Source organism: Chlamydomonas reinhardtii, chromosome 7, assembly GCF_000002595.2.
Source record: "Chlamydomonas reinhardtii strain CC-503 cw92 mt+ chromosome 7, whole genome shotgun sequence".
NCBI classification, from domain to species: Eukaryota; Viridiplantae; Chlorophyta; class Chlorophyceae; order Chlamydomonadales; family Chlamydomonadaceae; genus Chlamydomonas; species Chlamydomonas reinhardtii.
In genome coordinates, this window is record NC_057010.1 from 1397307 (window position 1) to 1420427 (window position 23121).

A 23121-nucleotide genomic window follows, 5' to 3' on the forward strand; every position below is an offset into this window, starting at 1 on the left:
TATGACAAGATGACCTAGCCCGCTGCATAGAGAGGCACCTTTTCGCCGCGAATCGCCACAATCCGCCCATGCAGCCGGCCGGCCCGTGGCGTGCCGATGGACCATTCGGTAGTGCCACTGACTGCTGCCGCCCCCCCCCCCTTTGCCTGCTGTGTGCATCCCCAAGCTTATCAACTCAACACCCGAGTACCGCAAACCCTTCACAAACATCATCTGTCAGTCAGTCTGTGTCAGGCACACCGCACACGAGTGCTGCGCCTGCTTCACAAACCGTACATCACTTGCAGTCCTGCAAGTGCGGCCTGCCTCCACTAGCCCCGCCCTGCTTCCTGAGCCCCTCACCTCCCATGCACACATACCAGTTTTCGGCTTTTCGCCCCCACTCATTCCTTCCACACACGGCTGTGACATCAGCCCATCTGCCCCCTGCACTGTTTCCCCTGCTGCCGCCACCGCCACCGCCGACACCGCCGCCGCGCGACCAGACGCTACACCGCCCTCGCCAGCCCCGCCACCCTGCCCCCCGCCCCCGCCTCCTCCACCCCCACCCCCTCCACCTCCCCCGACCGCCACGCCGCCTCCCTGCGCGCCTGCGCCTCCAGCCTCCTGGCCCTGTCCGGGTTATCCCGCCAGCCCCAGCCCCACAGGGCGTCACTGGCGGGGTCCACGCCCTGCCGCCGCTCGGCGCTGCTGTCCTGCCCCAGCGCCACCAGCGCCAGCCCGCTCACACACAGCGGGCCCGGCGGCTTCAGCTCCAGGTTGTACACGGCCCCGTACGGCACCTGGCGGCGGATGGAGGCACCGGCGGGTGTCCGTACACTTGGATGTGTGTCCTCAAGGGAAACAAAACGAGTGCATGTTGCGTGTGTAATGTGTACGGTATGTGTGTGTGGTGGACGTGTATTCACTGTGTGTGCATGTGCCGGCGCCCGTGTTGGTGTGTGCGGGTGGAAAGGAGCGCACCCGTGCATGCGGACGCACGCCCACCTGCTCTGCACGCAGCCTCCGCACGGGCGCCAGCTCCCTCGGCAGCCGCCACACGCCGCCCACCCGCACTGGGTGGTCGGGCGTCACCAACAGGCTGCCACCGCCGCCACCACCACCACCCGTGCCTCCCTCAGCATCGCCGTCCATGACGTCGCCGCCACCGGTTCCGCCACCGGTCCCGCCAGCGGTGACGCCCCCGGGGCCGCCGCCGCAAAGGGGTGTGGGCAGCTCACACAACTCCATGCCCATCACGGGGCACACGGGGTCCACGGTCACAAGCACCACAGTGCTCACGCCGCCGTCAGCGGTCAGGATGCGGTCGCCCGGCCGCAGCGCCGCCACGCGCCGAGGCACCGCCGCCGCCGCCGTCGCCGTCGCCGCCACTACTGGTGTTCCTGCTGCTGCTGCTGCTGCTCGCCTGGGCGGCGTGCAACCACCGCCTGCCGCGCCGACGGCCCCGCTGGCGGTGGCGGCGGCGTCATCGGCTGCTGCCAGCGCCAGAGCGGCTGCACCCACCGTGTGGACGTGGCACCCGGCGCCGCGCCTCTTCCTCCCACCGCCACACACGCCGCCGCCGCCGCGGTCGCCGCCGCCAGCGGGGGCTGCCGCCACTGCGAGGCCCCGCGCCGCCTGGCACCGCGCCTTGCCGCGTGGGCGCCGTGCCGCCCGCCCCAGCAGCCCAGCAGCGGCCCGCACAACCCGGCTAGCACAGCTGTGGCTGTGGCTGTAGCTGTGGCCGTGGCTGTAGCGGCGCCACTGCTCAGCACGGCCGGCCGCCATCGCCGCCGCCACCTTCCCATGCTCCCTCCGCTGCTCCCCGCTCTCCGCGGCCGTCTGCGGCGTCGCCTCCGGGACCTCCACGCACCACACAATACCGTCACCGCCGAAGCAGATACTGCCGGATGCCTCAGAAATGTGACTGCGCGTGGGCGTTGGGGGCGGGGGCGCGGGGAGGGGTTGCAAAGATGGTACAGACAAATAAAGCGAGGTAGAAAGGGGGAAAGTAGACAGGGGAAAGGTGGTGTTTGCAGCGTGCAGCAGGAGGGATACATGGGTGTGTTTGTGTTTGTGCTTGTATGTTTGGGGTGGGGCGCCCCATATGCGCCGGAGCCCAACGCGCGGGCATGCAGCGGCCCCCAGCCGACTCTAGCACCGTTCTTCCGTCGCTCACCTGTCGACCTGGGGCTTGATGACCTTCTCCACCATTTCCAGGAACAGCTCCCGCACGCGCGCGTTCATCTGCTCAATGCCGATGCCGTTGCGGATGAGGCCCAGAATCATGTCCTGTGGGGCCAGGTAGGCAGGCATGGGGGCGGCACGTCAGGAGACATGGTGACGTCAGGAGACATGGTGACGTCAGGAGACATGGTGAGGAAAGCGCGGCAAATGACATTGAAAGGCAGCCACATAAGTCTCAGTTTCACAGGTTGTGCAGGCCAGTAAAGGCAGTGAAGGCACTCGGTATGGAAGAGTGGGATATGCGCTGTGCGTGCGCGAGTGGCGTGCCAGACACAAAGCGAGGTGCGCCCCGCCCACCGCATAGCCGCCAAGAGGAGTCACAGCCACATACAGCCACACACAGCCACACACACATGCATTTGCGCATGCCACCCCCCATCCATGCTACCCCGACCCCCACCATCTGCCACCTACTTGCGCCTTCTCAACCCCATCCCTCCCTTGCTCCCCACCCCACCCCAGCGCTACCTTGTCTGCCGGCATGGTGGCCTGCGCGGTGGCCACGTCCAGCGCCGCCACCTCCGCCCGCACCGCCGGAGTCACCTGGCTGGGCGAGAAGTCGTACTCGTGCTCGCGCACCCACATGCAGCGGATGAAGCCCTCCAGGGCGGCAGCGGAGCGGGCGGGCCTGTGTGCGTGTATGCGTGCGGTTGTGTGTGTCTGTGTGTGTGTGTGCGCGCTCGTGTGTGTGTATGTGCGTATGTGTTTGTGTGATGGTCAATGTGCTCGCCTCCCCTCCCATCTGCGTTGCTAAGCGGTCCTTCCTCTCCTCCCGCTCCTAGCGCCTCACGCCTGGGGTTGACAACGCCGCTCTCTCCCACCCCTTCCCCCGCCTCACGTGATGTCCACCCCCACTTCCAGCGCCGTCAGTAGCTCGTACAAACACCACACCTGCAGCCGCCACAAATACACACACACACACGGGTATAATACACACACACGTACAAGTACACACATGCGGGCAAGACACGAATAGTTGTGACACGTACAAAGTCAGGTGTTTCTGCATGGGATCGATAAGATTGCTCCGTGTTGAGTCGCCGTAACTGGGACCGCTGCGAACCCCGCCGCGCACCCGTGTGACCGCCAGCGGCTGTGGGAAGGGGTGCACCACCAGCGCCACCTGCCCGCTCAGCAGCAGGTTGTCCCTCAGGTCCGACTCGCGCACACCCTGCCACTGGTTCTTGTGGAAGATGTCTGCGAGGTTGCGTGTGCAGTGTGTGTAGCGGAAGGGTCAAAACAATTCAGAATATGTTGAGACCCGCAAGGTGTAGACGGTGCAGCATTACTGCAAGGCGAGTGAGTGAAGCATAAGCGCGGACGATGGTCGCGGGAGGGCTGGGTCTTGTTTGTGCCCATTGCAGTTGGCACGAGCGGGGTTGGTGTGTGCCCGAGCCCAAGACCGAAGGCGGCAGGCCCCATCCCCCTCCGCCTTTAGAATATAGAAATCCCCGCCTGCACATAGAAACCCCCGCCGCCGCACCTATCCAGTAGTGCTTGCAGCCAGTGGTCTGGCCGTTGGTGGCGAGCGCGCCCGCGAACTCCAGGAACTGAGTGGCCCTGGCGGTGTGTGGGATGTGTGCGTGTGTGCGCGCAGATGCATGTGGCGTCATGACAAGGCGGAAACAGTACTTTGGGAAATGACCGCTGGCGCTTCAGGAGTCTAAGGGACTGTGAACAGAGCTCAACCCAGCAACCCGTGGACACAATGAATTAAACCCGTACACCCGCAGCAACCCATCCCCGAACTGGCCACCGTGCCCTGCCCTGTGCCCTGCCCTGTGCCCTGCCCTGTGCCCTGCCCTCTGCCCTGCCCTGTGCCCTGCCCTGTGCCCCTCACCATGCATGGCTGGCAAAGGCGCGTGTGCTCACGTCCCCCGCCTCCACCCCGTAGGCGTCCTCGCCGGGCCGCAGGCGGGACTGCGCCTCCGGGCTCAGCAGCAGGTCGTGGTACGACATACCGTAGCCCTGAGCGCGCGTGTGAGAGAGTGTGTGTGTGTATGTATGTGAGAGAGAGAGATACCGTTTGTGTGTGTGATACGTGTTTATGTGCGTATGCGTGTGTGTGTGTGTGTGTGTGTGTGTGTGTGTGTGTGTGTGTGTGTGTGTGTGTCTATGCTTCTGCCCAAGCGAGCCCACCAAGCCCACACCCCTCCAGCCCTGTGTCCGCCCCCCCCCCCCCCTTAGTCGCCAGGTCGCCCCCCCCCCCACACACACGCGCCTTGGTGGCTGGCAGCACGATGTTGGCGCACACCCAGGTGGTGGTGGCGTTGTAGATCTCGCCGGCCGGGCTCCACACGGGAGCACCGGACCGGCCGCCGCCAGGGAAGCAGCCCAGCGGCGGGCCCCGGCTGGTCTGCGGGAGGCGTGGGCGAGTGCGTTCGTGCGTGTAAACGTAAAATAGCGGATTCATGAAGTAAGTTGGGTCTTCTTCATTCTTGCTGTTCACGGGATGGAATAAGAGGGCTGCAGCGCCGGCCCATCCGCTGCCGTTGTCGCCCCAGACCCCCACGCTCCCCTCCTCCCATCCTCGACCCCGCCGCTTCCCCCCTCCCGCCAATCCCTCACCGGATGCGCTCCATGCTTCTGCTCCTGCCGCAGGTCGTGCATCTTGGCGAATCGGTCCAGAAAGCCCAGACTCACGAACGCGCCCGTGCTAGACACCTCCCTGCGAGCCGCCACCACCGCCTCGCTTGGCACCCATGCCGCCGCCGCGTCGCCGTACAGCAGCGCCAGCTCACACGCGGACCGCCGCCGGTCGTTGTCGAGCCGGGCCCACAGGCCGCCGGGGTCGCCGCCGCCACAGGCACCGCGCACGCGCAGCACTGTGCCCCAGTCGGGCAGGCAGCGCCAGTGGGTGGCCCAGGCAGCCACCACGTCATCCGCCTCCGCCTGGGTCATGTCGGCGGGACAGGGGAGTTCCTGCGTGTCCAGGGTTAGTGCCAGTACGACGGCACGGCCCGGCGGCAGCCCCAACCCCTGCATCTGCGCCGCCGCCGCCGCCTCCTCCTCCTGGCCCTCGGCCGGGACCTCCACGTGTAACACCCGCGTCACGAGCAACGTGGCCCCGCCCGGCGGCGGCGGTGGCGGCGGCGGCGGGAGGCGCTGCAGGGGCTCGGTGTTGGCGGGGCCGGAGGTCCAGTCAGTGGAGCGGAAGACGAGGGTGGCGGCGTGTGCAGCCTCCAGGAGCATGTCGACTGAGGTACGGAACTCGGCGGTGACTGTGTGTGAGTGTGTGGGTGTGTGGGGGAGGCAGGGGTTGGGCGTGTGGGTGCGGGCCGGGACGGGGGATTAGGGGAATGGGTGTGTGGGTAGCTGGAAGTGTATGGGGCCTCGCCGGGCATAGCTCTTAGAGGCAGCTGGGCGCCCCTGTTTTTGACGGCCCACGCCCGAGCTGACCTTCTTGATACCGCCGCCACAGCTCCGCCGCCCTCAGTCCACCGCCGCCGCGCCCTGCAGCGCCTCCCGCCGCCGCCGCCGCCGCCGCCGCCTCCAGCAGGGCGGCCGGCGGCTCGGGCGCCGCGGCGACGGTCCGGGCGGCAGCGGCCACCGCCTGAGCCCGCACCTTCCATGCGTGGTGGAAGGCGTGGCGGTGGTCCATGCTGACCACCCAGTTCCCGGGGAAGCCATACCTGTGTGTTTGTGTGTGTTCGTATGTGTGTGAGGGTGTGTGTATGTGTGTGTTCGTGTGTGTCCAGAAAGAACAAGGGGAAGGCGTGGGTTGCATGGGCCGGGTTGGACCATTCAAGCAGCGCACTCTCCATTCTGCCCCTCGCCATTGCCCTGTCTAGCGCCTTCCCGTCTCAGCTGCACCCTGCCGACTGCACCTCGCACTTCTCAGCCGCCCCCCGACCCACCCACCTGCCCAAGTGTAACCAGTCCACAGCCAACAGGGGCACCAGGCCGCGTGACACCGCCGCATGCACCTGCCCCACACTCGCCGCTGACGTCAGACACGGCGGCAGCAGCAGCACCCGCTGCGCCTGCTGCTCCGCCGCCGCCACCGCCGCCGCCGCATCCGCATCCGCAGCCATCTCCGTACCCGGCGTCGCCGCTTCAACGCCATCATTTTCATCGCCGCCGCCGCTGGTGTCGTCCTGCACGACACGCGGCCAGCCTGTGCCCGTGAACAGCACCACCCGGCCTCCGGGCTTCGATGCCGCGGCGGCGGCGGCGGCCCCGGCGGCCGCGGTGGCGGCGGCTTCATCCCGGTGGCTCCAAGACGCGGGCGGCGAGCTGAATGTCTCAAGCTAAGAACGATGCATAAGAAGGGGGAAGCGCAGAAGGGGCGGTGTGTATGTATGTGAATTGCGCCTGGACCACCGACGTCCCTTGTAATAACGACCATACAAATGGCATGGCATAAACGGCTCTGTGCGGCTGAGCCGTACGATGGCGGTGATGCCAACACCAAAACACATACACACACGTGTCACGACGAAGTACGGCAGGCAGCGATTGACTCACCCATGCCCTAACGTCCGTGCCGTCGGGGGTGGGCAGGGGGATGTCGTACAGCGCCATGACGAGGCCGTACAGCCCCGTGGAGGGGCTGGGGTTTGGCACGAACACAAACACGGGGCCCTGCTTGGGCGCACCGCCGCCCTTGGACTCGGACTCGGCAGGCTGGGCTCCCGTGTTGCTCTCCGGCACCACCTCCTCCGCCTTCTTCTGTGACCTGCTCTCCTCCTTCTCTTTCTCCCCCACCTCCTCCTGCACCTTCTCTTTCTCCCCCACCTCCTCCTGCACCGTCTTGTTCTCCGCTGCTGTCTCCGCATTCAGCAGCGTGCAGCCCTTGAACTGCACAGAGGCAACCGGAGACAGCCGTCATCTTGAGTGCGTTCAATGCCGAACCCTCAACTCTCATCCCCCGGCCTCCGTCTCCCGTTCTTCCCCCCAGTCCCCGGCCCCCAGCCTTCCCCCCCCCCCCCGCCCCAAGACCCACGGGTTAAGGCCACACCACCTCTTCGCTCTGGTGGGGCTGGGTTCACTCGGTTGGCTTGCTTTGGGTTCTGGAACGAAGTACCCCAGGCACCCTTCCCGCCTAGTCGCACCTGAGAGAAGAATGCCTCCGCATAGCTCACGCCGCCAGCGGCCTCCAGCGCCGGCGCCACGATCAGCTCGGCCGCCCGCTGCATGCTCAGGCCTGCCGTGCAGCCGCTGAGGTGCAGCAGGCCAAAGTGGCAGCTTTCATCGCGCGCGTCCGTGAGCTTGTGCGCGAACAGGAAGATCGACAGCGACATGGCGCCCACGAAATAGGCGTTGCTGCCCCCAGCGCTTCGGCTGCTGCTACTGCTGCTACTGCTGCCTTCCGCGGCGGCTGTAGCATGCTCCCTCGCCGCTGCCGCGGCAGCAGGCTGCTGCTGCTGCTGCTGTTGTTGCTGCTGACGGCGGCTGCGCGCCGCCGACAGGACCTTCAGGTGCAGTGCCGCGCGGCCCTCCTTCCTTAAGTCCGTCAGCTGTAGGTTCGACGCCATTGCCGCGTTTAGAGCAGTCACCTCACACATCATCCGGCGCTCCGCATTGGTGAGGGAGGCCCACACGCCGCCGGCGTCCCCACCTCCATTCTCCTGCTTTGTGCCAGCAGCGGCCTTGCCGCCGGCGGCGCCGCCGGCGGCTGATGACTGGGGGGCTTGCGCCTCGCTCAGGACCTCCCGCGTCTTCAGCACTGCGTCCCAGGCGGGGAAGCCGTGCCAGTCGCGGTGCCACACCTGCAGCCACAGGGCGCACGAGGCAGGTGGGTGCGCCGTGCATGCACGCAAGCCATTGATTGACCCCAGGCTTGTTGTGGCCTTTACTTCTAGGTCAGGCCCACAACCATCCCTCGCTTGTCACTTGTTGATTTTAGAGTGAATGGCGAAAAGAAACCGCACACGCACACACACACACACACACACACACACACACCTGCATCAGCTCCAACAGCTCCTCCCGCCCCTCTGCCGGCAGCTCGCCCGGGCAGCGGCTGCAGCTGGTCGGGTGGCCCTGCAGGCACATGGTGTGCCGCAGCTGCAGCCGACCGCTGTAGCCCGACAGGGCAGCAGCAGCAGCAGCCTTTGCTGCCGTAGCACTTTCGTTGCCAGCCGCCTCCGGTGCCGCCTCCGGCGCCTCTTTTGTCACCACAGCGTCGCTGATAGCCGCCGGCGCCGGCGCCGGCGCTCCTCCTTCCGTCGAGGTGCAGGAGGCAGCAGCCTTCGGCGCCGCTGTCTCCCCCTTGATGCCCGCACCCGTGTTTGCGCCTGCATCCAGTGCCGCCGCCATAGCCGCGGGCTCCAGGTCGGATCCAGCCACTAACGGTGGTGACGTGGCGGGTGGAGGGGTTTGGCTGGCTGTGATGTCTTCCTCCTTGGGCGCCGGTAGGCCCTGCGGGTTTGAGACTTCAAATGGAGTCGTGATACATTCATTGGAGGCGTGTAGAGATTGCTCTCCGGGTGCGGGCTGCGTTACGCCATCCGGCGGAGTCTGGGCCGCGCGTGTGCTGTTTGCGTTGCTGCCGAGCGGCTGCGGTGCTGGGGACGGCGAGACGGGGGCCTTGCCGCCGTGCTGAGTGCTCGCGCCGCAGCCCATGCTGAGTTTAGGCGCACTGCTGCTATCAAGCCAGAGGCGTTTACGCGAATGCGCAGTGACATGCACGCCGCAGTGCTTGCTCGAGTTCAAACCTTCTTCAGGTGTGTATGAGATAGTATAATACTCGGATCACTTTAACTGATTGTATTGCTCGAAGTTTGCTTTGCTGCACGGGTGGGCTGTTTGTCGTTTGACCCACGCGCTCGCTAAAGCACAAGAACGAACCACTTCATCAGCTGACGGTGTGTTTATACAGCTTCGACAAAGCGATGGGGCAGTATATCGCTACTCGAGGCCGAGCTATGCCCTCCCCTGCTCGTGTGCGACATGCCACTTCGGCGGTTTGGCCCCAATGCCCCCGTTCGGCCCCCGAGTCGCGCCCCGAGCCCTTTCCAGCCCGATCTGCTGCCACCCAATTCGCTACCAAAGATGGATCTCCCCCCCGCTCGAACCTCCACATGACGGTATGTGAAGCCAGTCACTGCAGGGAGCCTCAACCCACACCTGACCCACACCTCTCCTCACCTCTCGGCACAGGGCTGCGCGAAGTGCTGAGTGGGCTTCACCGGGCCACCAGACTCAATAGTGTTAATAAATTCTGAATTTCGAAAGCAATACTCGATTGGGGCACCCCTGGCACACTGACATTCATCCGATCAACGTGGACCCCAACTAATCCGGACGGGTCCATCAAACCCCGTGATCAAACCCCGAAAACACACGAAGTTGGCGCAAATGCAACGAAATCATTCGAGAAGGCCGACTAGTGCACCTGCCGCAGTGCTCAAGGGTCCAAGCCGACTGAGGGTTTCCCCTTCAAGGAAAGCGGGCTAAGCCAAGGGCTGAGTCCATACGTACAATAATGACTGACCAAGGTTTTACGATTGTACGGAATGCAACGGGATCATGGGCCGTGCCAAAAAGCCGACGTGTACTAGTCACGTACTAGTGACTGACCAAGACAAGGTGTTACGATTGAACGGAATGCAATGCGACCTGCCAAAGTGCCAATTGGATCCAACGAACACCGGACGACGCTACTCAGGCTTCGCCTTCATCACGCGCCGCCGGCCGCTGCCCCCCAAGCACCGGGCCAAACACACCAGCACCAGCGCCGCAAGCACCAGCGGCACCGCCGCCAGCGTCGCGGTCGCCGCCGCCACCACCCCTGTGTTGTCGGGCGACGACAGGTGCTGCGTGGAGCCCAGCGCCGCCACCTGCTCCACCAGGGCCGCGGCGTGGGGGGCGCCGGGCGCGGTGCGGGTCACCAGGCCCAGCCGCCGCGCCGCCGCCGTGTAGGAGGGGTCCGTGAGCACCTGCACGTGGGTACGGAGGGTGTGTATGTATGGGTGTGCGGGTACGGCGGCGGCACTGAGAGCGAATGTTTCCACGGAGCGCCGTGCACAGCATCAGTCATCTCCCACATCCCACATGCGCTGCGACGCTCCTGGACCTTCAACGTCCATCAGTCCGCAGCCCAACGAAGACCGGACACACGCAGAACACTACGCCAATCCAACAAGGTCAGACTTTGCAATGCCGCAGGTAGTGCGTCCTGGGGATCACATACCGCACACCGCGCACACCACACCACACCACACCACACCACACCACACCACACCACACCACACCACACTACACCACACCACACCGCACCGCACCGCACCCGCACACCGCACACGCACACCGCACCTTGTTGACCGCCTCCACCAGCTGCTGCTCGAGCTGCGGCGACTCCTTGCTGAGCTGCACCGCCGCCCCCAGCTGCTGCAGCTTCCAGGCGTTGTGCTCGTTGTCGCCGAAGCCGGGGATGGCCACCTGTGTGTGTGTCAGCATCAGGCCGTGAGGTGCAGGATGACTCACAACAGTGGGGCAGGACTGAGACGTGTGCGGCAGGGTAGGGTACGATAGGGTAGGGTAGGGTATGCGGGCTCGCCCAGTCACATCCTTGCGCGGCCATGAGTAAGCAGTTGCAACACGAGCGAGTTTCACCCTCAACATACATGCAGTGATGCAGCGCACCGGCAGCATCACTCTCAAACACACGCCCGCACGCCCGCCATTCCCGCCGCCAACTCACCATGGGCTTTCCGACGTACATGATCTCGCTCACGCTGCTGAACCCGCCGTGTGTCACCACCGCCTTCACGGCCGGATGCCGCAGCACCGCCAGCTGTTGCACCCACGGCTCCACGCGCACATTGGCCGGCGCCGTGCCGTTCGCAATCGCCGCCATAACGCTCGGCGCGGACTTAGGCTTGAGCGACCAAAGCACGCGCGCCGGGACGCGGCCCAGCGCGCGCAGGATCAGCGCGTAAGTTGGATCCGGAAAATCCACGAAGGATCCGAATCCGACGTAGATCACGGGCGTGCCTGGATCCGATTCCAGATACTCCCGGATCTTGTCTGACATGGGCCCGGATTCGAAGAGCATGCCGCCCACCACGCGGACGTGGGGGGGCAGGGCAACGGGCGGCTCAAATCCGGGGGCGGCGGGGATGAGCAGAAGCGGTTGCGGGCGGCGGGTGAGGGACTGCCGGAAGCTGCCGGGCACGAGGCCACCCAGCGCACGACACTCATCCTGTATACACGAGTGGGCGGAGGGCGCAGGGTGCAGGTGGACATGGGATGATCAGGGTCTGATGGATTTGTATGTCACCATGTTCTCCCCTCTTCCTCTCTCCTTGCTTCCAACCACTCCCCGCCACTCTCCCCCAACTAGCCCCCACTACCCCCTCCCCTCCCCAACCCCCACTACCCAGATCCACTCCCAACCCCGTTCCACCACCGCTCCCCACCGCCCCCCTCCCACCATGATGTCCAGGAATGTACGGCAGGGCTTGGCCTCGAACAGCAGCGTCATGAGCGTGTTCTGTACGGCAGCCGCAAAGTCCATCTTGTACGGCAGCATGATGGGCATGACGGGCATCAGCAGGGCGGGCGGCACGGCCATCATGCGCGATTCGAAGGCGATGTACGACAGGCTGTTGAATACGACCAGTGGCGCCCCGATGTACTCCGCATAGTCTGCACGTGGGCAATCACGCGCATGGGCAAAAAGAGCGGGCACAAAGAAGAGAATGTGTGCACGCAGACGTTGGTGTGTGGCGGTTGCGCAGGGGGTTACTGACCCTTTAAACAAGGCGGCGGCTAGCCAGGCGGCCAGTGTGCACGGGGTTGAGCAAACAGGCGAGGGCGGGGCTGGGGCCAGGCGTGTGTGGGGGCCCATCTACAGGCATGTAGCCACGCACCGTGTCCGGCGGACGTGAGGAAGTCGGTGATCACGACGTCAAAGGAGCCGGGGCCGAGCCTGCGTGCGTAGCGTGGTGACGGGTGCGGCATGCACGGCGGCTCACGTACGGCACCGCTCGCCACCTAGTTCAGCGTGTACCTCCCGCATCGTGCGGGCAACACGCCGTAGCTGTGAGCTGCTCAACATGCAGGCAGGAACGCTAATCACCGCCTCCCGCCACACCACCCACTCGGACTCCCAGGACTGCCTGCACATGCACGCGCGCCGTCCGGCCACCCGACTGCCCCAGTACGGCTGTCCTGGCCCTGCTGCTGGCTCACACGAACATTAGGCATGAGTAGGTCGGTGGGTGGCGGCCCGCCTCCCGCGCGCCCACACGTGCCCAATGACCTTGAGGCGGCGCGGCACCCACCAACTCACTTGTGTGTTTTCGCCAAGCCGTTGAGGAACACGACGTGGAACTCGCGCATGAGCACGCCGGTGGAGTTGCGGAAGGCGTTGTCTGGGTTGTTGGAGTCCCAGTGCTCCACGGCCCCTGTATATGTGTGTGCGTGTGTGCGCGTGTGTGTGCGTGTGCGTATGTTTGTGCATGTGAACTTTATGCAGGGGGATGGGGCAAGCCGGCATTGACGGCGCGTGTTGCGGTGCTGCCGCCGCGCCAGGTTGCTGCACTCCACGCACTCAGAACCGTACGTGTTTGATCAGCATAACCTAGTACCTGTTGGTTGGTACGGATGTGCGCTGCTATGTGCACTATTACCGTACTCACACTGCTCCCGCTCATGGCGCTGGGAGGCGTTGTGCAGCGGGGCCCCCAGCGGCAACCACGTGACGCCCAGGGCGGCGAAATCCACCTGGGGGCGGCCAGGAAGATCATATAGCTTAAACGGCGGATAACGGTGGCGGCGTGGGTAGATGGAGTGCGACCGCAGGTGAATCGGGCGGGCTAGCACCACATACCTTATCCACACATTTCCTAGTTCTTAGTTCTTGCCCCCATGAGAAGGCTCCGCCAACCGACACGCCCGCCCGCACCCCCACCTGCTTCCCGTACGGTAACTCCACGTAATCGTCCGTGCTGCCGAAGAACACGGCATTACCCCGGCTGGCGAGCTCCTGTCCCAGTCGCAGCAGTGGCAGCGAGTGCGCCGCGTATGGCAGCGCCAACAGCAGCACGCGGAAGGCCGGAAGCGGCTGGGAGCCTATCGGCGCCTCGCTCTCCAGGATTGCCTGTCCAATACATGCGCGCTGGTGTGGAAAAGTGCGCAGCTGGAGGGTCCAGTCCGACCCATCCCGAATTGGTCGCTATTCTCGAGAGGGCGCGCGCACAGCGCGCGTGAGGCCATGCATCCTGAAGCCAGTCAAATCTGAATGGCTGCGCGGTTCAACAACGTGCTGGCGACATAAACTGGCCGGGCGCAGGGTGCATGACCGCTCTTGATCAAGCTCATATCAGGCACTTCGCTTCATGACGAGGGCTTACCTGTACCTGTTCCTCAAGCAGCTTTGCATTAGCAATCACCGACACCAGCAAAGCCAAGAAGATGCCGCGTTGCGCGTTGCACACACATGTTTCGCGGAGTGTCCGCATTTTATGTTGAGCTTGAACTCACTTAAGCAACGGCTGCACATACAACTTAATACATCAGTGGCAAAAGAACTTTGCGGTGCTGAATGTTAGACATGAATTTGCCCAATGCGAGCGGGCATGCAGCAGTTGGCACGCACCCGTCGCCCGCTTTACCCGCCGCCTCCTGCACCTCCCCACTCGTTGTGCAAACACGCACCTTTCCTGGTACAGTATCCTAGCAACTCTGCCCACGTGCTCACGTGTTACTCCTGTTAACGTTGTCGTCATGCATTACTTACCGGTATGCGCGAACACCGCGTCGCCGTTGTGCATGCCGCGTGCGCGCTAGGCATGCCATTCAGTCAATCACCTCCATTCGAACGGTTCACAGGTGCCTTCCCATAGCGCCGATCACGAGTGTTGTCATATCCTATCCGTATCGCCCGTCAAGCCACAGGTCCAATCACCAGGCCTAGCTAAACCGCCTCGCCGCCCCGCTCCAGCGCCCGGCCACCTGCGCCCACGGCCGCCTCCTGCGCCGCTACAGCCGCCGCCTGTGCCGGGGGCTGCGCCACATTCAACACGACATGCCGCGCATCCGCCTCCGCTGCCCCCGCCTCCTGCGCCGAAGCAGCCGCCTCACCATCTGCTCCCTCCCCGACGCCCTTGCCCGCCGCTCCCGGCTGCACGCCCGCAGACACCTCCAGCACAATGGGCGTGCCGCTGCCGCCAGAGCCAACACTGCCCGCCGCGGCGGCGGCCGCTGGCCCGCCTTGCCCCGGCCCTGCGGACCCCAGGGGCGCTGCCGGGGGCCCTCCGGGCCCCAGAGGCGACTTAGGTGTGAGTGGCGGCGCCGCGGCAGAGGCGGCGGAGCAGCCGGACGTGAGCTGCCGCAGCCGCTCCTGGTTGTGCTGCGAGGCGAGCCGCAGCATGGCGCCGTTGGGCTGCGGCGGGCCGGGCTTGTGCGGGCGGGCGGGCGCCTTGCCGCGGGCGGCACACAGCTGCTCGTAGCCCTGGCGGTGCGGGTGGGGTGGGGTGGGGGGCGGGGGTTGCAGTGGGCGGGGGGGGGGGGCGCAGAGGGCGGGTGGGGGATGGGGCCAGGTGCAGTGCGGGCCAGTGGAGCACAGGGCCGGCATGCTGGGGTGCGGTGACACACGTGCCCCCGCCACCCCCGCTCTTGCCCTGGCCCTTGCCCTTCCTCTCCCTCCCCCTTCCTTTTCCTCCCTTTTCCTCCCTTCATCCTTCCCTCCCTCCCTCCCGCCCTCCCTCCCGCTTCCCCCCACCAGCGTCATGGCCTTGAGTGTGTTGTCGGGGAGGTGGTCTAGGAACATGGAGCGGGACACGACCAGACCCACGCGCAGAAGCTGGTCCGGCCGGATCCATCTGCAGGGGTTGGGGGCGTGGGATGTGGGTCGTGGGCTTTGGAGCTACCAGTACATGCCCACGCCGAACGGGGGGAGGGAGGCACGCGCCCGAGCCCGGCGAAAAGTCCCATCATCATCAGAAAGGGGAGGAGAGGCTTTCCATGCAATGATTTAGACACATGGGCAGATCCTGGCAGATACAGTGCGCAACATTTGAGAGCAGCATGGAGCATCGGGCACAGCGTGGCCAAGGCTGTACCAGTCCTAAACCAGGGAATCTGGGAGAACTTGGGGGCCTGCTGCAACCATGCACACCACCAGGTACCACTTCACGCTACAACTCCACGCCCACAAGCACACACGCGCAACACCTGTCGGCGCTCACCTGCATGCGTACTTGTAGTCCTTGTAGTGCGTGTCCAGCAGGCACAGGTTGCAGCTGCAGCACACGCCGCACGCCGGCTCCAGCGCCGCCGGCTTGCGCCGCTCCAGGTACAGCAGGTGGCCGCACGGCACGAAGTTGCGGGCGGCGCCAAACTGCGACTTCGTCTGGCACTCCTGTCGTGTGTGTGCGTGTGTGTGTGTGTTAGTGTGCGTGTGTGTGTGTGTGTGTGTGAAAAAACGAAACGAAAGCCCGCCCAGTGTGTGTATGTGTGTGTGTGTGTGTGTGGCGAATTGTGTTGTGTTGCGGGTGGTTGCATGGATTGGTACAGAGAAGTGTAGCGGGTGGTGGGGTGTCAGGGAAACCGGGTTAGGATGGCAGCCCAGCAGCTTGCGGCAACACGGCAGGCTGGGGGCTGTGCGGTGTGCGGTGTGCGGGGCTGAGCGAGAGAGGGTCGCACACAGGGCCGGGTGCCACCACCGCATGCATCCCGGCAACACAACACACATTGTGCCCCTCGTGCCACGTACACACACATACACACGCACACGCACACGCGCGTAATGTTTTCCTTGTGCTCTTTAACACACGCGCACGCACGCACAGTCACACGCACGCACGCACACACACACACGGCATTTGCCGTCATGCATGCGCCCATGCCGTCCCCCGCCTGTTTACTTGCTCGTGGTCGCCCACCCTCCGTCTCTATCCCAAATCGCGCAACCCCTAGTATAGTTAATTGGGCTGGGACTGGGCTGCGTGTTTGCTCTTGCTCGTCGCGCGCCGCCGCGCTAACATGTTCCTTCGCTCTTGTTCGTGACACTCCCCTGCTGCCGCCCTGTGCTCTGTTGTTTTCTTATTCGCTCATCGTAGGTGAGAATTTCATCGAGGATTGGGCGGGAGCTTGGACTTAGCGGCCAGGAGTAGCGACGCGGAGCTAGGAATTGTAGGAGTGCCTGGGCCTCACGGTACCGTGAGCACATGCATGGGTTTGCACCCTTGAGAGCGTGTGGACACTAATCCCCCCTCAAGGTTAGAGTAGCGGGGGTTGCGCGATTTCCGGTTGGTAAGGCCGGCGGCTCACCGCAGCAGGTATGCGAGGTAACTTCAGGTACACTGTCTTTGCGCAACGTTTTCCTTGTGCTCTTTAACACACACGCACGCACACACACACACACGCGCACACACACACACACACACACACACACACACACACACACACACACAGGGATCCGCGCGCAACCAGCTAGGGGGACGGCCGGCCCCCACCATGATGTTCTTGTCGTACTGCTGGAGCACGCCGTGCTGCTCGCGCGTGAGGTCGTCGAAGGGCCGGAACAGCTGCGCCTGGCTGGGCCGCCGCCCCGCGAACATGACGTCAAGCACGATGTCCAGCTTGCTGTGGCGGCTGTGCGCGCCCGCAGTCACCAGCTCCTGGGGGAGGCGGAAGTGGTTGGGATTGGGGGAGTTACTTCGCCCGAGCCCAACGAATGAGGGAGGAGAGAGATACTTTAGCACCCCCAGCCCTAATACGAAGTGTACAGATGTACGTACTTCGTACGCAATCCGCCCCGCCCGCGCCCTGCGGCACCCCCCCCCCGCGGCGTTTAAGCGTGTGTATGTGTTAGAAAACACGAGGAACGGGTGTGTGTGTGTGTGTGTATGCGTGTGTGTGTCCCCCGCCCCCACCTGCACCAGCTGCTCCATGGCCGACACGGACAGGCGCGGGATCATGTCCTTGGCGTGCACCAGCCCGATGCAGTACTCGCGAGTCAGCGCCGCGGCCTGAGGTTAAAGAGGAGGGGGGCGGAGGGGGTGGAGGCATGGCTGGTCAGAGGGCAACGGTGGCGGAGGTGGGTCGGGACTGCGGGCGGGCGGCGAAGCTGCCGATAGTTGGCACGAGCGCGGGGCATCGAACCAAAGGCACACAGTGCTGCTGTGTGCGCCCCAGTTATGCCACACGCACATAAACACACACACACACACACACACAGACACACGTGGGACCCTCTCCCTCAGTGCCTTCCTAGCGCCCGCGCACGTGCGCCGCCCTGCCGGCCTGCCAGCAGTGCTGCCGGCGCAAGCACACCTCTGGGCTCATGAGGCCGCCCGGCGGCGCGAAGGCCCAGCAGCGCAGCGAGGGGAACTGGGCGCGCAGGTAGGGACCCAGTAGGCCCGTCACACCGCCGCCCAGGCTGTGGCCTGCAGGCGGCGGGAGGCGAGGCGGGAGGGGTGGGGGAGGGTTGTAGATATAATACCAGCCCAAAGTATACCAAACCAAGCGAAAGTAGCGGAGCACAGGCACCGGCGACAGGGGGGAACCAATTCATGGGGAACGGAATGATTTGCTGGGGGGCGGTGTTTACGCCAATCCCAACGAAACCAAGACCCAGACCCCAAGAGCAACCCACAGGGGGGGCGCGCGGGGCTTGTTCCGCACAAGGAAGCTTATGCATGGTGGAGCCAGACAGGCATGGAGGAGGCGGGGTGACGGACACGCAATCGCTGCCCCACCGGTGATCACGACGCGCCAGCCGGAGCACTGGCCGCTCAGCCGCCGCGCCACCACACGCGCGCGCTCCGACGGCAGCGCCGCCAGCGCCGCCGCCTGCTCCCGCTCGCCCAGCGGCCAGTCCGCCACCGCCGCCTGCAGCACGCCCTGCTCGCGCACGTCCTTCAGGATGGCCAGCGTGCTGAGCAGGATCCCGCGGTGCGCCCACAGCGTGTTGCGGCCCTTCTCGTCCTGTAGAGTACCGGTATGTGTGTGTGTGTGTGAGAGAGAGAGAGAGAGAGAGAGAGAGCACCAGGGTAATATATGTCGGGGTGTGCGTGCGGGGAACGGGGGGACGGGGTGGGAGCGGGGCCAGAGGCAGGGTGTGTACGGCACACGACCTCGTCACGGGCATACCTCACATTCGGGCCCACCAACCCACTTACCACCCCACCCACCCACCCATCCCACCCACCCACCCACCCACCCACCCTCCCACACCACGCCGTGCCGCACCACGCACCCTGCCGTCCACGCCCGGGATGTCCATGGGCGCGGGCGCGCACAGCAGGTCGGTGACCACGTCGCGCAGGCTGAGGCTGCCGCGCACCGCCAGCACGATGCTGCGGCGCGGGCGGTCCACGGCGATGTAGTGCGGCAGGATGCCCTCCACCTTGTTGTCGTAGCACACTGCGGGCGGCAGCAGGGCGCGGCGGGGGGAGGGGCAGAGGCGGGTTGTGAATAGTTGGGACAAGACGAGCGGAGAGGGAGAGCAACGGGAGGGCGGCCAAGGCCCCAGCACCCTAGGCGTCATTTATCAAATTTGTATGACCATCAGGCCCCTCCTCACCGTACAGGATGTCCTCATCCGCGGCCCCCGTCAGCTGCGTGATGGCCTCACGCTCCATCAGCTTCACGGCGGAGCAGCAGCCCTGGAGGCGGGGAGGGTAGCCGTTCATGATTGATAAGGGAACATATAGCGATCGCATGAAGCTCATTAGCGCTCGGATGGGGGGGGGGGGGGTGTGAGGGGCGGGTTCGCGGCAGCAGCGCGGAGACAGAGCGGTGGTGGGGTTGCGGCAGCCCGGGCGAGCCATCCATAAAAAGGGAGGTGGGATGTGCACGGTTGCGGTATATATCACGAGCCAGGGGCGTGCGGGCCTTCGGCTGGCTGCTTGGCTGTCCGCATGCTGCGACGACACCCATCGCCGCACCGGCTGCTGCTGCTGCTGCTGCCAGTTGCAGTTGGGCCCGCGTCACGACACCTGTCGTACACACGTGCGCGGAACAACTGGGGGCACCCCTCCACTCACTCACTCACTCCCGTCCCTCCCCACCCCGACCCCGGCACCCTCCCTCTCTCCCTCTCTTCTCCCTCACCTCGCTTGGCCCCACGTCCGGCCCCACCGCCTCCACGAAGTAGGCTGACTGGCGGCAGCAGCCGCAGCCGCGGCCCACACACAGGTTGCACCAGCGCTGGACTGCGCGAGGAGGGGCGCGGGTGCGAGGGCGCGGCACATGCGCACATACACACGTGGAACAAGTTCAGCATGGCGGCGGCCCATGTCGGGCCTGAGGGGCTAGAGCCAGGAGCAACCATTGCCCTGGCCGTGCCAGCCGCCAGGTGCCGGGCGCTAGCAGCCGGGTGCGGAGCGGCATAAGGACAGCCGCGTCCTGGTGGGGAACATCCTGCCCGGGCGGAACAACCCCTGCCGAAAACGATCCCCAGCCGGCCCCATACTACACCACGATTTTAGCAGCCCTGTACAGCGCACTTTAGTTGTGATTTGGAATGAGATAACCCTACCCCCTTCGCCCGCCCCCACCGTTTGTGCGGTTGAGCCACAGGAACATCTTCCAGCCGTACACGGCCGTGGCGAAGCGCATGTAGTACAGCGCCTCCTCCATCACCTGACACAGCAGCAGGACAGCGGGGCAGGACAGGCGGGTTACATTAATGATGATTTAATACATGAAGGCGTAGCCAGGAACAGTAGAATAGCAGGGGCGGCAGGAGGGGGGCAGCAGCACAGGAGGGGCAGGCAGCGGGAGGGGCAGGGGCAGGGACAGGGGGAGGCGGGGAGCCGGGAGGGGCAGCCACGCCAGGGCGAGTGCGACTGAGACACGGCGCACACACACGACAAAACCGCGGCGCAGCCGGCACCGTGTCCCACTGCTTAGCTGCGCACACCGCAGAGGCCTATATGGAAGGGACACGGTATACCGTATAGCGGAAGCACGCGGGCTGCTGCTCACCTCGTCCGATACATTGCTGGGCTCCGGTGTGCCGCTCCACTCGCAGGCGGGGTCCACCAGCCGCGGCAGCTGGCCGTTGGGCAGCACCGGGTGCCCGAACACAGCCGCCGTGGCGGCACTAACCGTGGCCTGCACCTTGTGCCCCAGCTCCTGCCCCGCCGCCCCCGCGTGCGCCGCGCCTGCCGCAGCCTGGTGTACGGCACCAGACACGGCGTCACCGATGGCGCCGGCGTCCGGCAGGCTGGGGAGGTGCAGGTGCAGCAGGTCGCGGTCTGCGTTGCCGGTTTGCGAGGTAATGGTTGCGGAGGTAGCGGTGGTGCAGTTCGCGGTTTGCGAGGTAGTGGTGGAGGTTGTTGTGTCACTGACGCCTGTTGTTGTAGCCGTTGCATTTGGCGATGTCGCTGCCTGAATGCCTGCAGCAGGGACTGAAGGGCAACAGTGGAAACGTTAGACATACAACAACCCGGCACGCGCAAGCCAACGACTGAAATTGTCCTTTGTCGGCACACAGACCGTCTCGCGCCCTTTTCCTAGAACTCATGCGCACAGCCCCTCCATTCCATGTTACCGGTGGCAGCCGCAAGTCATGACCCGGCTTTGCCCCTCTGGCTCACCCTTGCCAGTGTCCTCGCCCGACGCCGCTGCCCCGACCCCGCCGCGGCGGTCCCCGACCGCCAGCTCCACCACCACTGGCGGCCGCACCATCACCGCCGTCGCCGCCGCCCCGTCGCCGCCGGCCTTGCCATTCCCGCCGCCGCCGCCACCCGCCGCCTGCCCCTGTTGGTCCGGCTGGATCCAGGCCGGCGGCGGCTCGTTGGCGTACAGCTGGGCGGGCTTGGCGGCGCGGTGGCGGGCACCCACTAGCGCGAAGGCTGCCATGTGGTCCGACAGCACCATGTCCACCTGTGGATGTGGGATTGGCAGAAGGGTTGATACTGTTTTGGTGGAGGTATGGTGAGAGGGCGTGGATGAACATGTGGTAGGTAAGGCAGCTCCAGGATTGGGGGGGCAGCTGGCTTCCACAGATCAGCTCTTCCATTCCACAGCCCCGCCGACCGCAACATGTCGCCGTCTTCATTCGTTGATCACACCCACATGCATGGCCCATCTCCTACCTGTCCCCAGCCGCAATCCGCCCCCCCCTTCTCCCCGCTACATCCCCGCCGTCCCTGCTGGCCCCCGCTGCCAGTACTCGCCGTGCCAAAGACCTCCATGAAGATCTGGGCGATCACAATGGCGGGGCTGAGGTTCTGCGCCTGCGAGCGCCGCCGGTCCTCTAGCTCTATCTGCTGCGCCGCCGCCGACTCGTCACGGCGGCGGAAGCCGCATAGCCGCTCCGCCGGCACCAGGCAGCAATAGAACATGTAGCGGAAGATGTTGCAGCGTGCTTCCCAGGTGCTAGCGGCCGAGTAGGCAGGGAAAAGGTTGTAGGTTATCACGAGCGCGATGAAGCCCACCATCATGGCGATCCAGGTAATGATGATGATGGCGCGAAGCAGGTCGGGGTAGCTGAGCGTGAGGGCGCCCGGCAGTGGCACGCAGGGGTCCTCGAAGAGCAGCTGCGTGGTGATGACGGTTCCGAAGGTGGTGTTGCCGATGGTGAGCAGGTAGAAGACGAGCACCGACATGACCAGGGGTCCCACGCGGCGGCGGCGGTGCGTCTGAAATATGGAGCCTGCGGCGTGAATGGTATACAGCGGTTGGTGGTTCAGATGGTTTGGGTGGGGTTGCAGAGCCTAGCATAGCGTGGCGTGGCGTGAGGTGCAGCGGCGGTACGGACAGGGCAGTGGTGGCAGCTGGCGGCGATACTGAAACGGAAAGTTCTTGATGGCGGAGTGGTGAGACGGTTGGCAAAGAGCAGACAACGCAGCAGCATTCATGACGCTGCACGGGACTGCGAGGCAAGTTGCTACTGCGAAGCATTTACCAGTTCCTGACTCGATGGACTGTTTGGCAGGCGCCGTATCATATTAACTTAACGCACCGCGCTTGCTCTCGAAGAAGCACCACGTGTGAAGCAGGCCATTGGTAAAGAAGCAGAACACCTGGCAGGCAAGAAAACCTGCACCAAAGCCACAGCCGAGGGCAAATGATTAGGTGAAAGCTGCGGGGCTCTGTTGAGGCATCGTGTCAGGGACTTCGACGGGGACACGGCATCTGCTGCAACCCCACCCCGCCTCACCCGGCCCCTCCCTGCATGCTTGGCTCTTACCAATGTGCTTATTGCGCTGCGGGCACGTTTCCGGGTCCCATTGGTACACAACATACGCCAGCGCTACGGCGATAGGGACCTCCCAACCGAGGTGCCAGACCGCACCAGCAAGGCTGGGAATCGGCAGCTGCAAGGGTTTTGCCGAAAATGGTTCAGCAAGGTGTGTTCAACCAACATGGTTTAGGAAGAAGCTGATATCACTGCGCTGTGCGTCGCCCAGAAGGGTCCAAAGGGCGAAGGATGCTGGTGAATTGACCGTCTTGCAGCCTTAGCGTACTCACGTCATCAGCCGCAATATGCCAGCGCCGGCCGAATAAAATAAGTGCCGGCTGCAGTGCAAAGGTAGGACGGTAAGCGAGGGAACGCAGTGCTTGTTGCGCTCGCTGTCGGGAGTTTCGTATATCTTCTTTACAAGCGGTAGATGCGACCAGCGCCTTACCATTTATGACATATTACTATCGCACCACCAACTGCAGCAGGCCTGCGGTGTGGCCAGCCCTTTCTCCACCTTCGCGCCACAGTTTGTTCGAAAATCTATTACAGTATCTTGCAAACGCAAGCTTACATAGTGACGCGGTACGGTTTTGGACTCGGTCTTGCATGGCGAAGCAAGCACCCCCAGGTCGGGGTGCCGTACAGCCGTACACCAAAGACCGACCATGAACGGCGAAGCGACTGCATGTTGAGCGCGAGGCATTGCGCTCAACTGCCGCCGCCTGCAGTCAGGCGACAACACGCCCGGAACCAAGTGCTGAAGTGCGGGCATCCTGGCGGCCGCAGATGGCCGTACCTCCCCA

The 23121-nt window shown here is 64.6% G+C and overlaps 3 protein-coding genes across 4 annotated transcripts; all 3 read right to left on the bottom strand.

The window, feature by feature from the left end:
- Positions 1-163: 163 nt before the first annotated feature.
- CHLRE_07g322850v5 (uncharacterized protein) lies at positions 164-9029 on the bottom strand. The gene is made up of 15 exons (XM_043063996.1): positions 8134-9029; positions 7281-7937; positions 6694-7026; positions 6088-6476; positions 5626-5858; positions 4795-5447; positions 4448-4582; positions 4067-4194; positions 3710-3786; positions 3302-3423; positions 3065-3117; positions 2695-2854; positions 2159-2271; positions 988-1906; positions 164-782 (listed from the first exon to the last, which is right to left on the bottom strand). The coding sequence occupies exons 1-15, from the start codon at positions 8791-8793 to the stop codon at positions 489-491; spliced, it is 4926 nt and encodes a 1641-aa protein (XP_042922564.1). The 5' UTR covers positions 8794-9029; the 3' UTR covers positions 164-488.
- A 344-nt stretch (positions 9030-9373) lies between these two features.
- CHLRE_07g322884v5 (uncharacterized protein) lies at positions 9374-13689 on the bottom strand. Of its 2 annotated transcripts, none has more exons than XM_043063997.1 (9): positions 13530-13689; positions 13088-13276; positions 12816-12900; positions 12467-12581; positions 12045-12103; positions 11606-11820; positions 10874-11374; positions 10486-10611; positions 9374-10109 (listed from the first exon to the last, which is right to left on the bottom strand). In XM_043063997.1, the coding sequence occupies exons 1-9, from the start codon at positions 13635-13637 to the stop codon at positions 9831-9833; spliced, it is 1677 nt and encodes a 558-aa protein (XP_042922565.1). In that variant the 5' UTR covers positions 13638-13689; the 3' UTR covers positions 9374-9830. The 2 variants fall into 2 exon arrangements, with proteins under 2 accessions (XP_042922565.1, XP_001701057.2); XM_001701005.2 differs by lacking the exon at positions 13530-13689 and adding an exon at positions 13376-13429.
- Positions 13484-22889, bottom strand: CHLRE_07g322900v5 (uncharacterized protein). Its single transcript, XM_043063998.1, has 18 exons — positions 22764-22889; positions 22606-22653; positions 22325-22451; positions 22097-22174; positions 21309-21787; positions 20727-21015; positions 20113-20537; positions 19683-19767; positions 19237-19337; positions 18707-18788; positions 18380-18546; positions 17880-18108; positions 17455-17567; positions 17055-17150; positions 16635-16799; positions 15366-15538; positions 14900-14999; positions 13484-14629 (listed from the first exon to the last, which is right to left on the bottom strand). Exons 1-18 carry the CDS (start codon positions 22764-22766, stop codon positions 14093-14095), a joined length of 3297 nt encoding a protein of 1098 aa, XP_042922566.1. The 5' UTR covers positions 22767-22889; the 3' UTR covers positions 13484-14092.
- Between the last annotated feature and the right edge of the window lie 232 nt (positions 22890-23121).

What these genes read in the sequence shown, in the direction of transcription:
- CHLRE_07g322850v5 (XM_043063996.1), bottom strand. Translation starts at nt 8,793, where the DNA reads ATGGGCTGCGGCGCGAGCACTCAGCACGGCGGCAAGGCCCCCGTCTCG. An exon ending in AGCTGTTGGAGCTGATGCAG is followed by an intron (nt 7,938 to 8,133) that starts GTGTGTGTGTGT and finishes CTGTGGCTGCAG; the next exon opens with GTGTGGCACCGCGACTGGCA. An exon ending in GCACGGACGTTAGGGCATGG is followed by an intron (nt 6,477 to 6,693) that starts GTGAGTCAATCG and finishes CATCGTTCTTAG; the next exon opens with CTTGAGACATTCAGCTCGCC.
- CHLRE_07g322884v5 (XM_043063997.1), bottom strand. Translation starts at nt 13,637, where the DNA reads ATGCGGACACTCCGCGAAACATGTGTGTGCAACGCGCAACGCGGCATC. An exon ending in AGTTACCGTACGGGAAGCAG is followed by an intron (nt 12,901 to 13,087) that starts GTGGGGGTGCGG and finishes GGCCGCCCCCAG; the next exon opens with GTGGATTTCGCCGCCCTGGG. An exon ending in GGCTTGGCGAAAACACACAA is followed by an intron (nt 12,104 to 12,466) that starts GTGAGTTGGTGG and finishes CTACGCACGCAG; the next exon opens with GCTCGGCCCCGGCTCCTTTG.
- CHLRE_07g322900v5 (XM_043063998.1), bottom strand. An exon ending in GGCATATTGCGGCTGATGAC is followed by an intron (nt 22,452 to 22,605) that starts GTGAGTACGCTA and finishes AAACCCTTGCAG; the next exon opens with CTGCCGATTCCCAGCCTTGC. An exon ending in TCATGGAGGTCTTTGGCACG is followed by an intron (nt 21,016 to 21,308) that starts GCGAGTACTGGC and finishes CCACATCCACAG; the next exon opens with GTGGACATGGTGCTGTCGGA.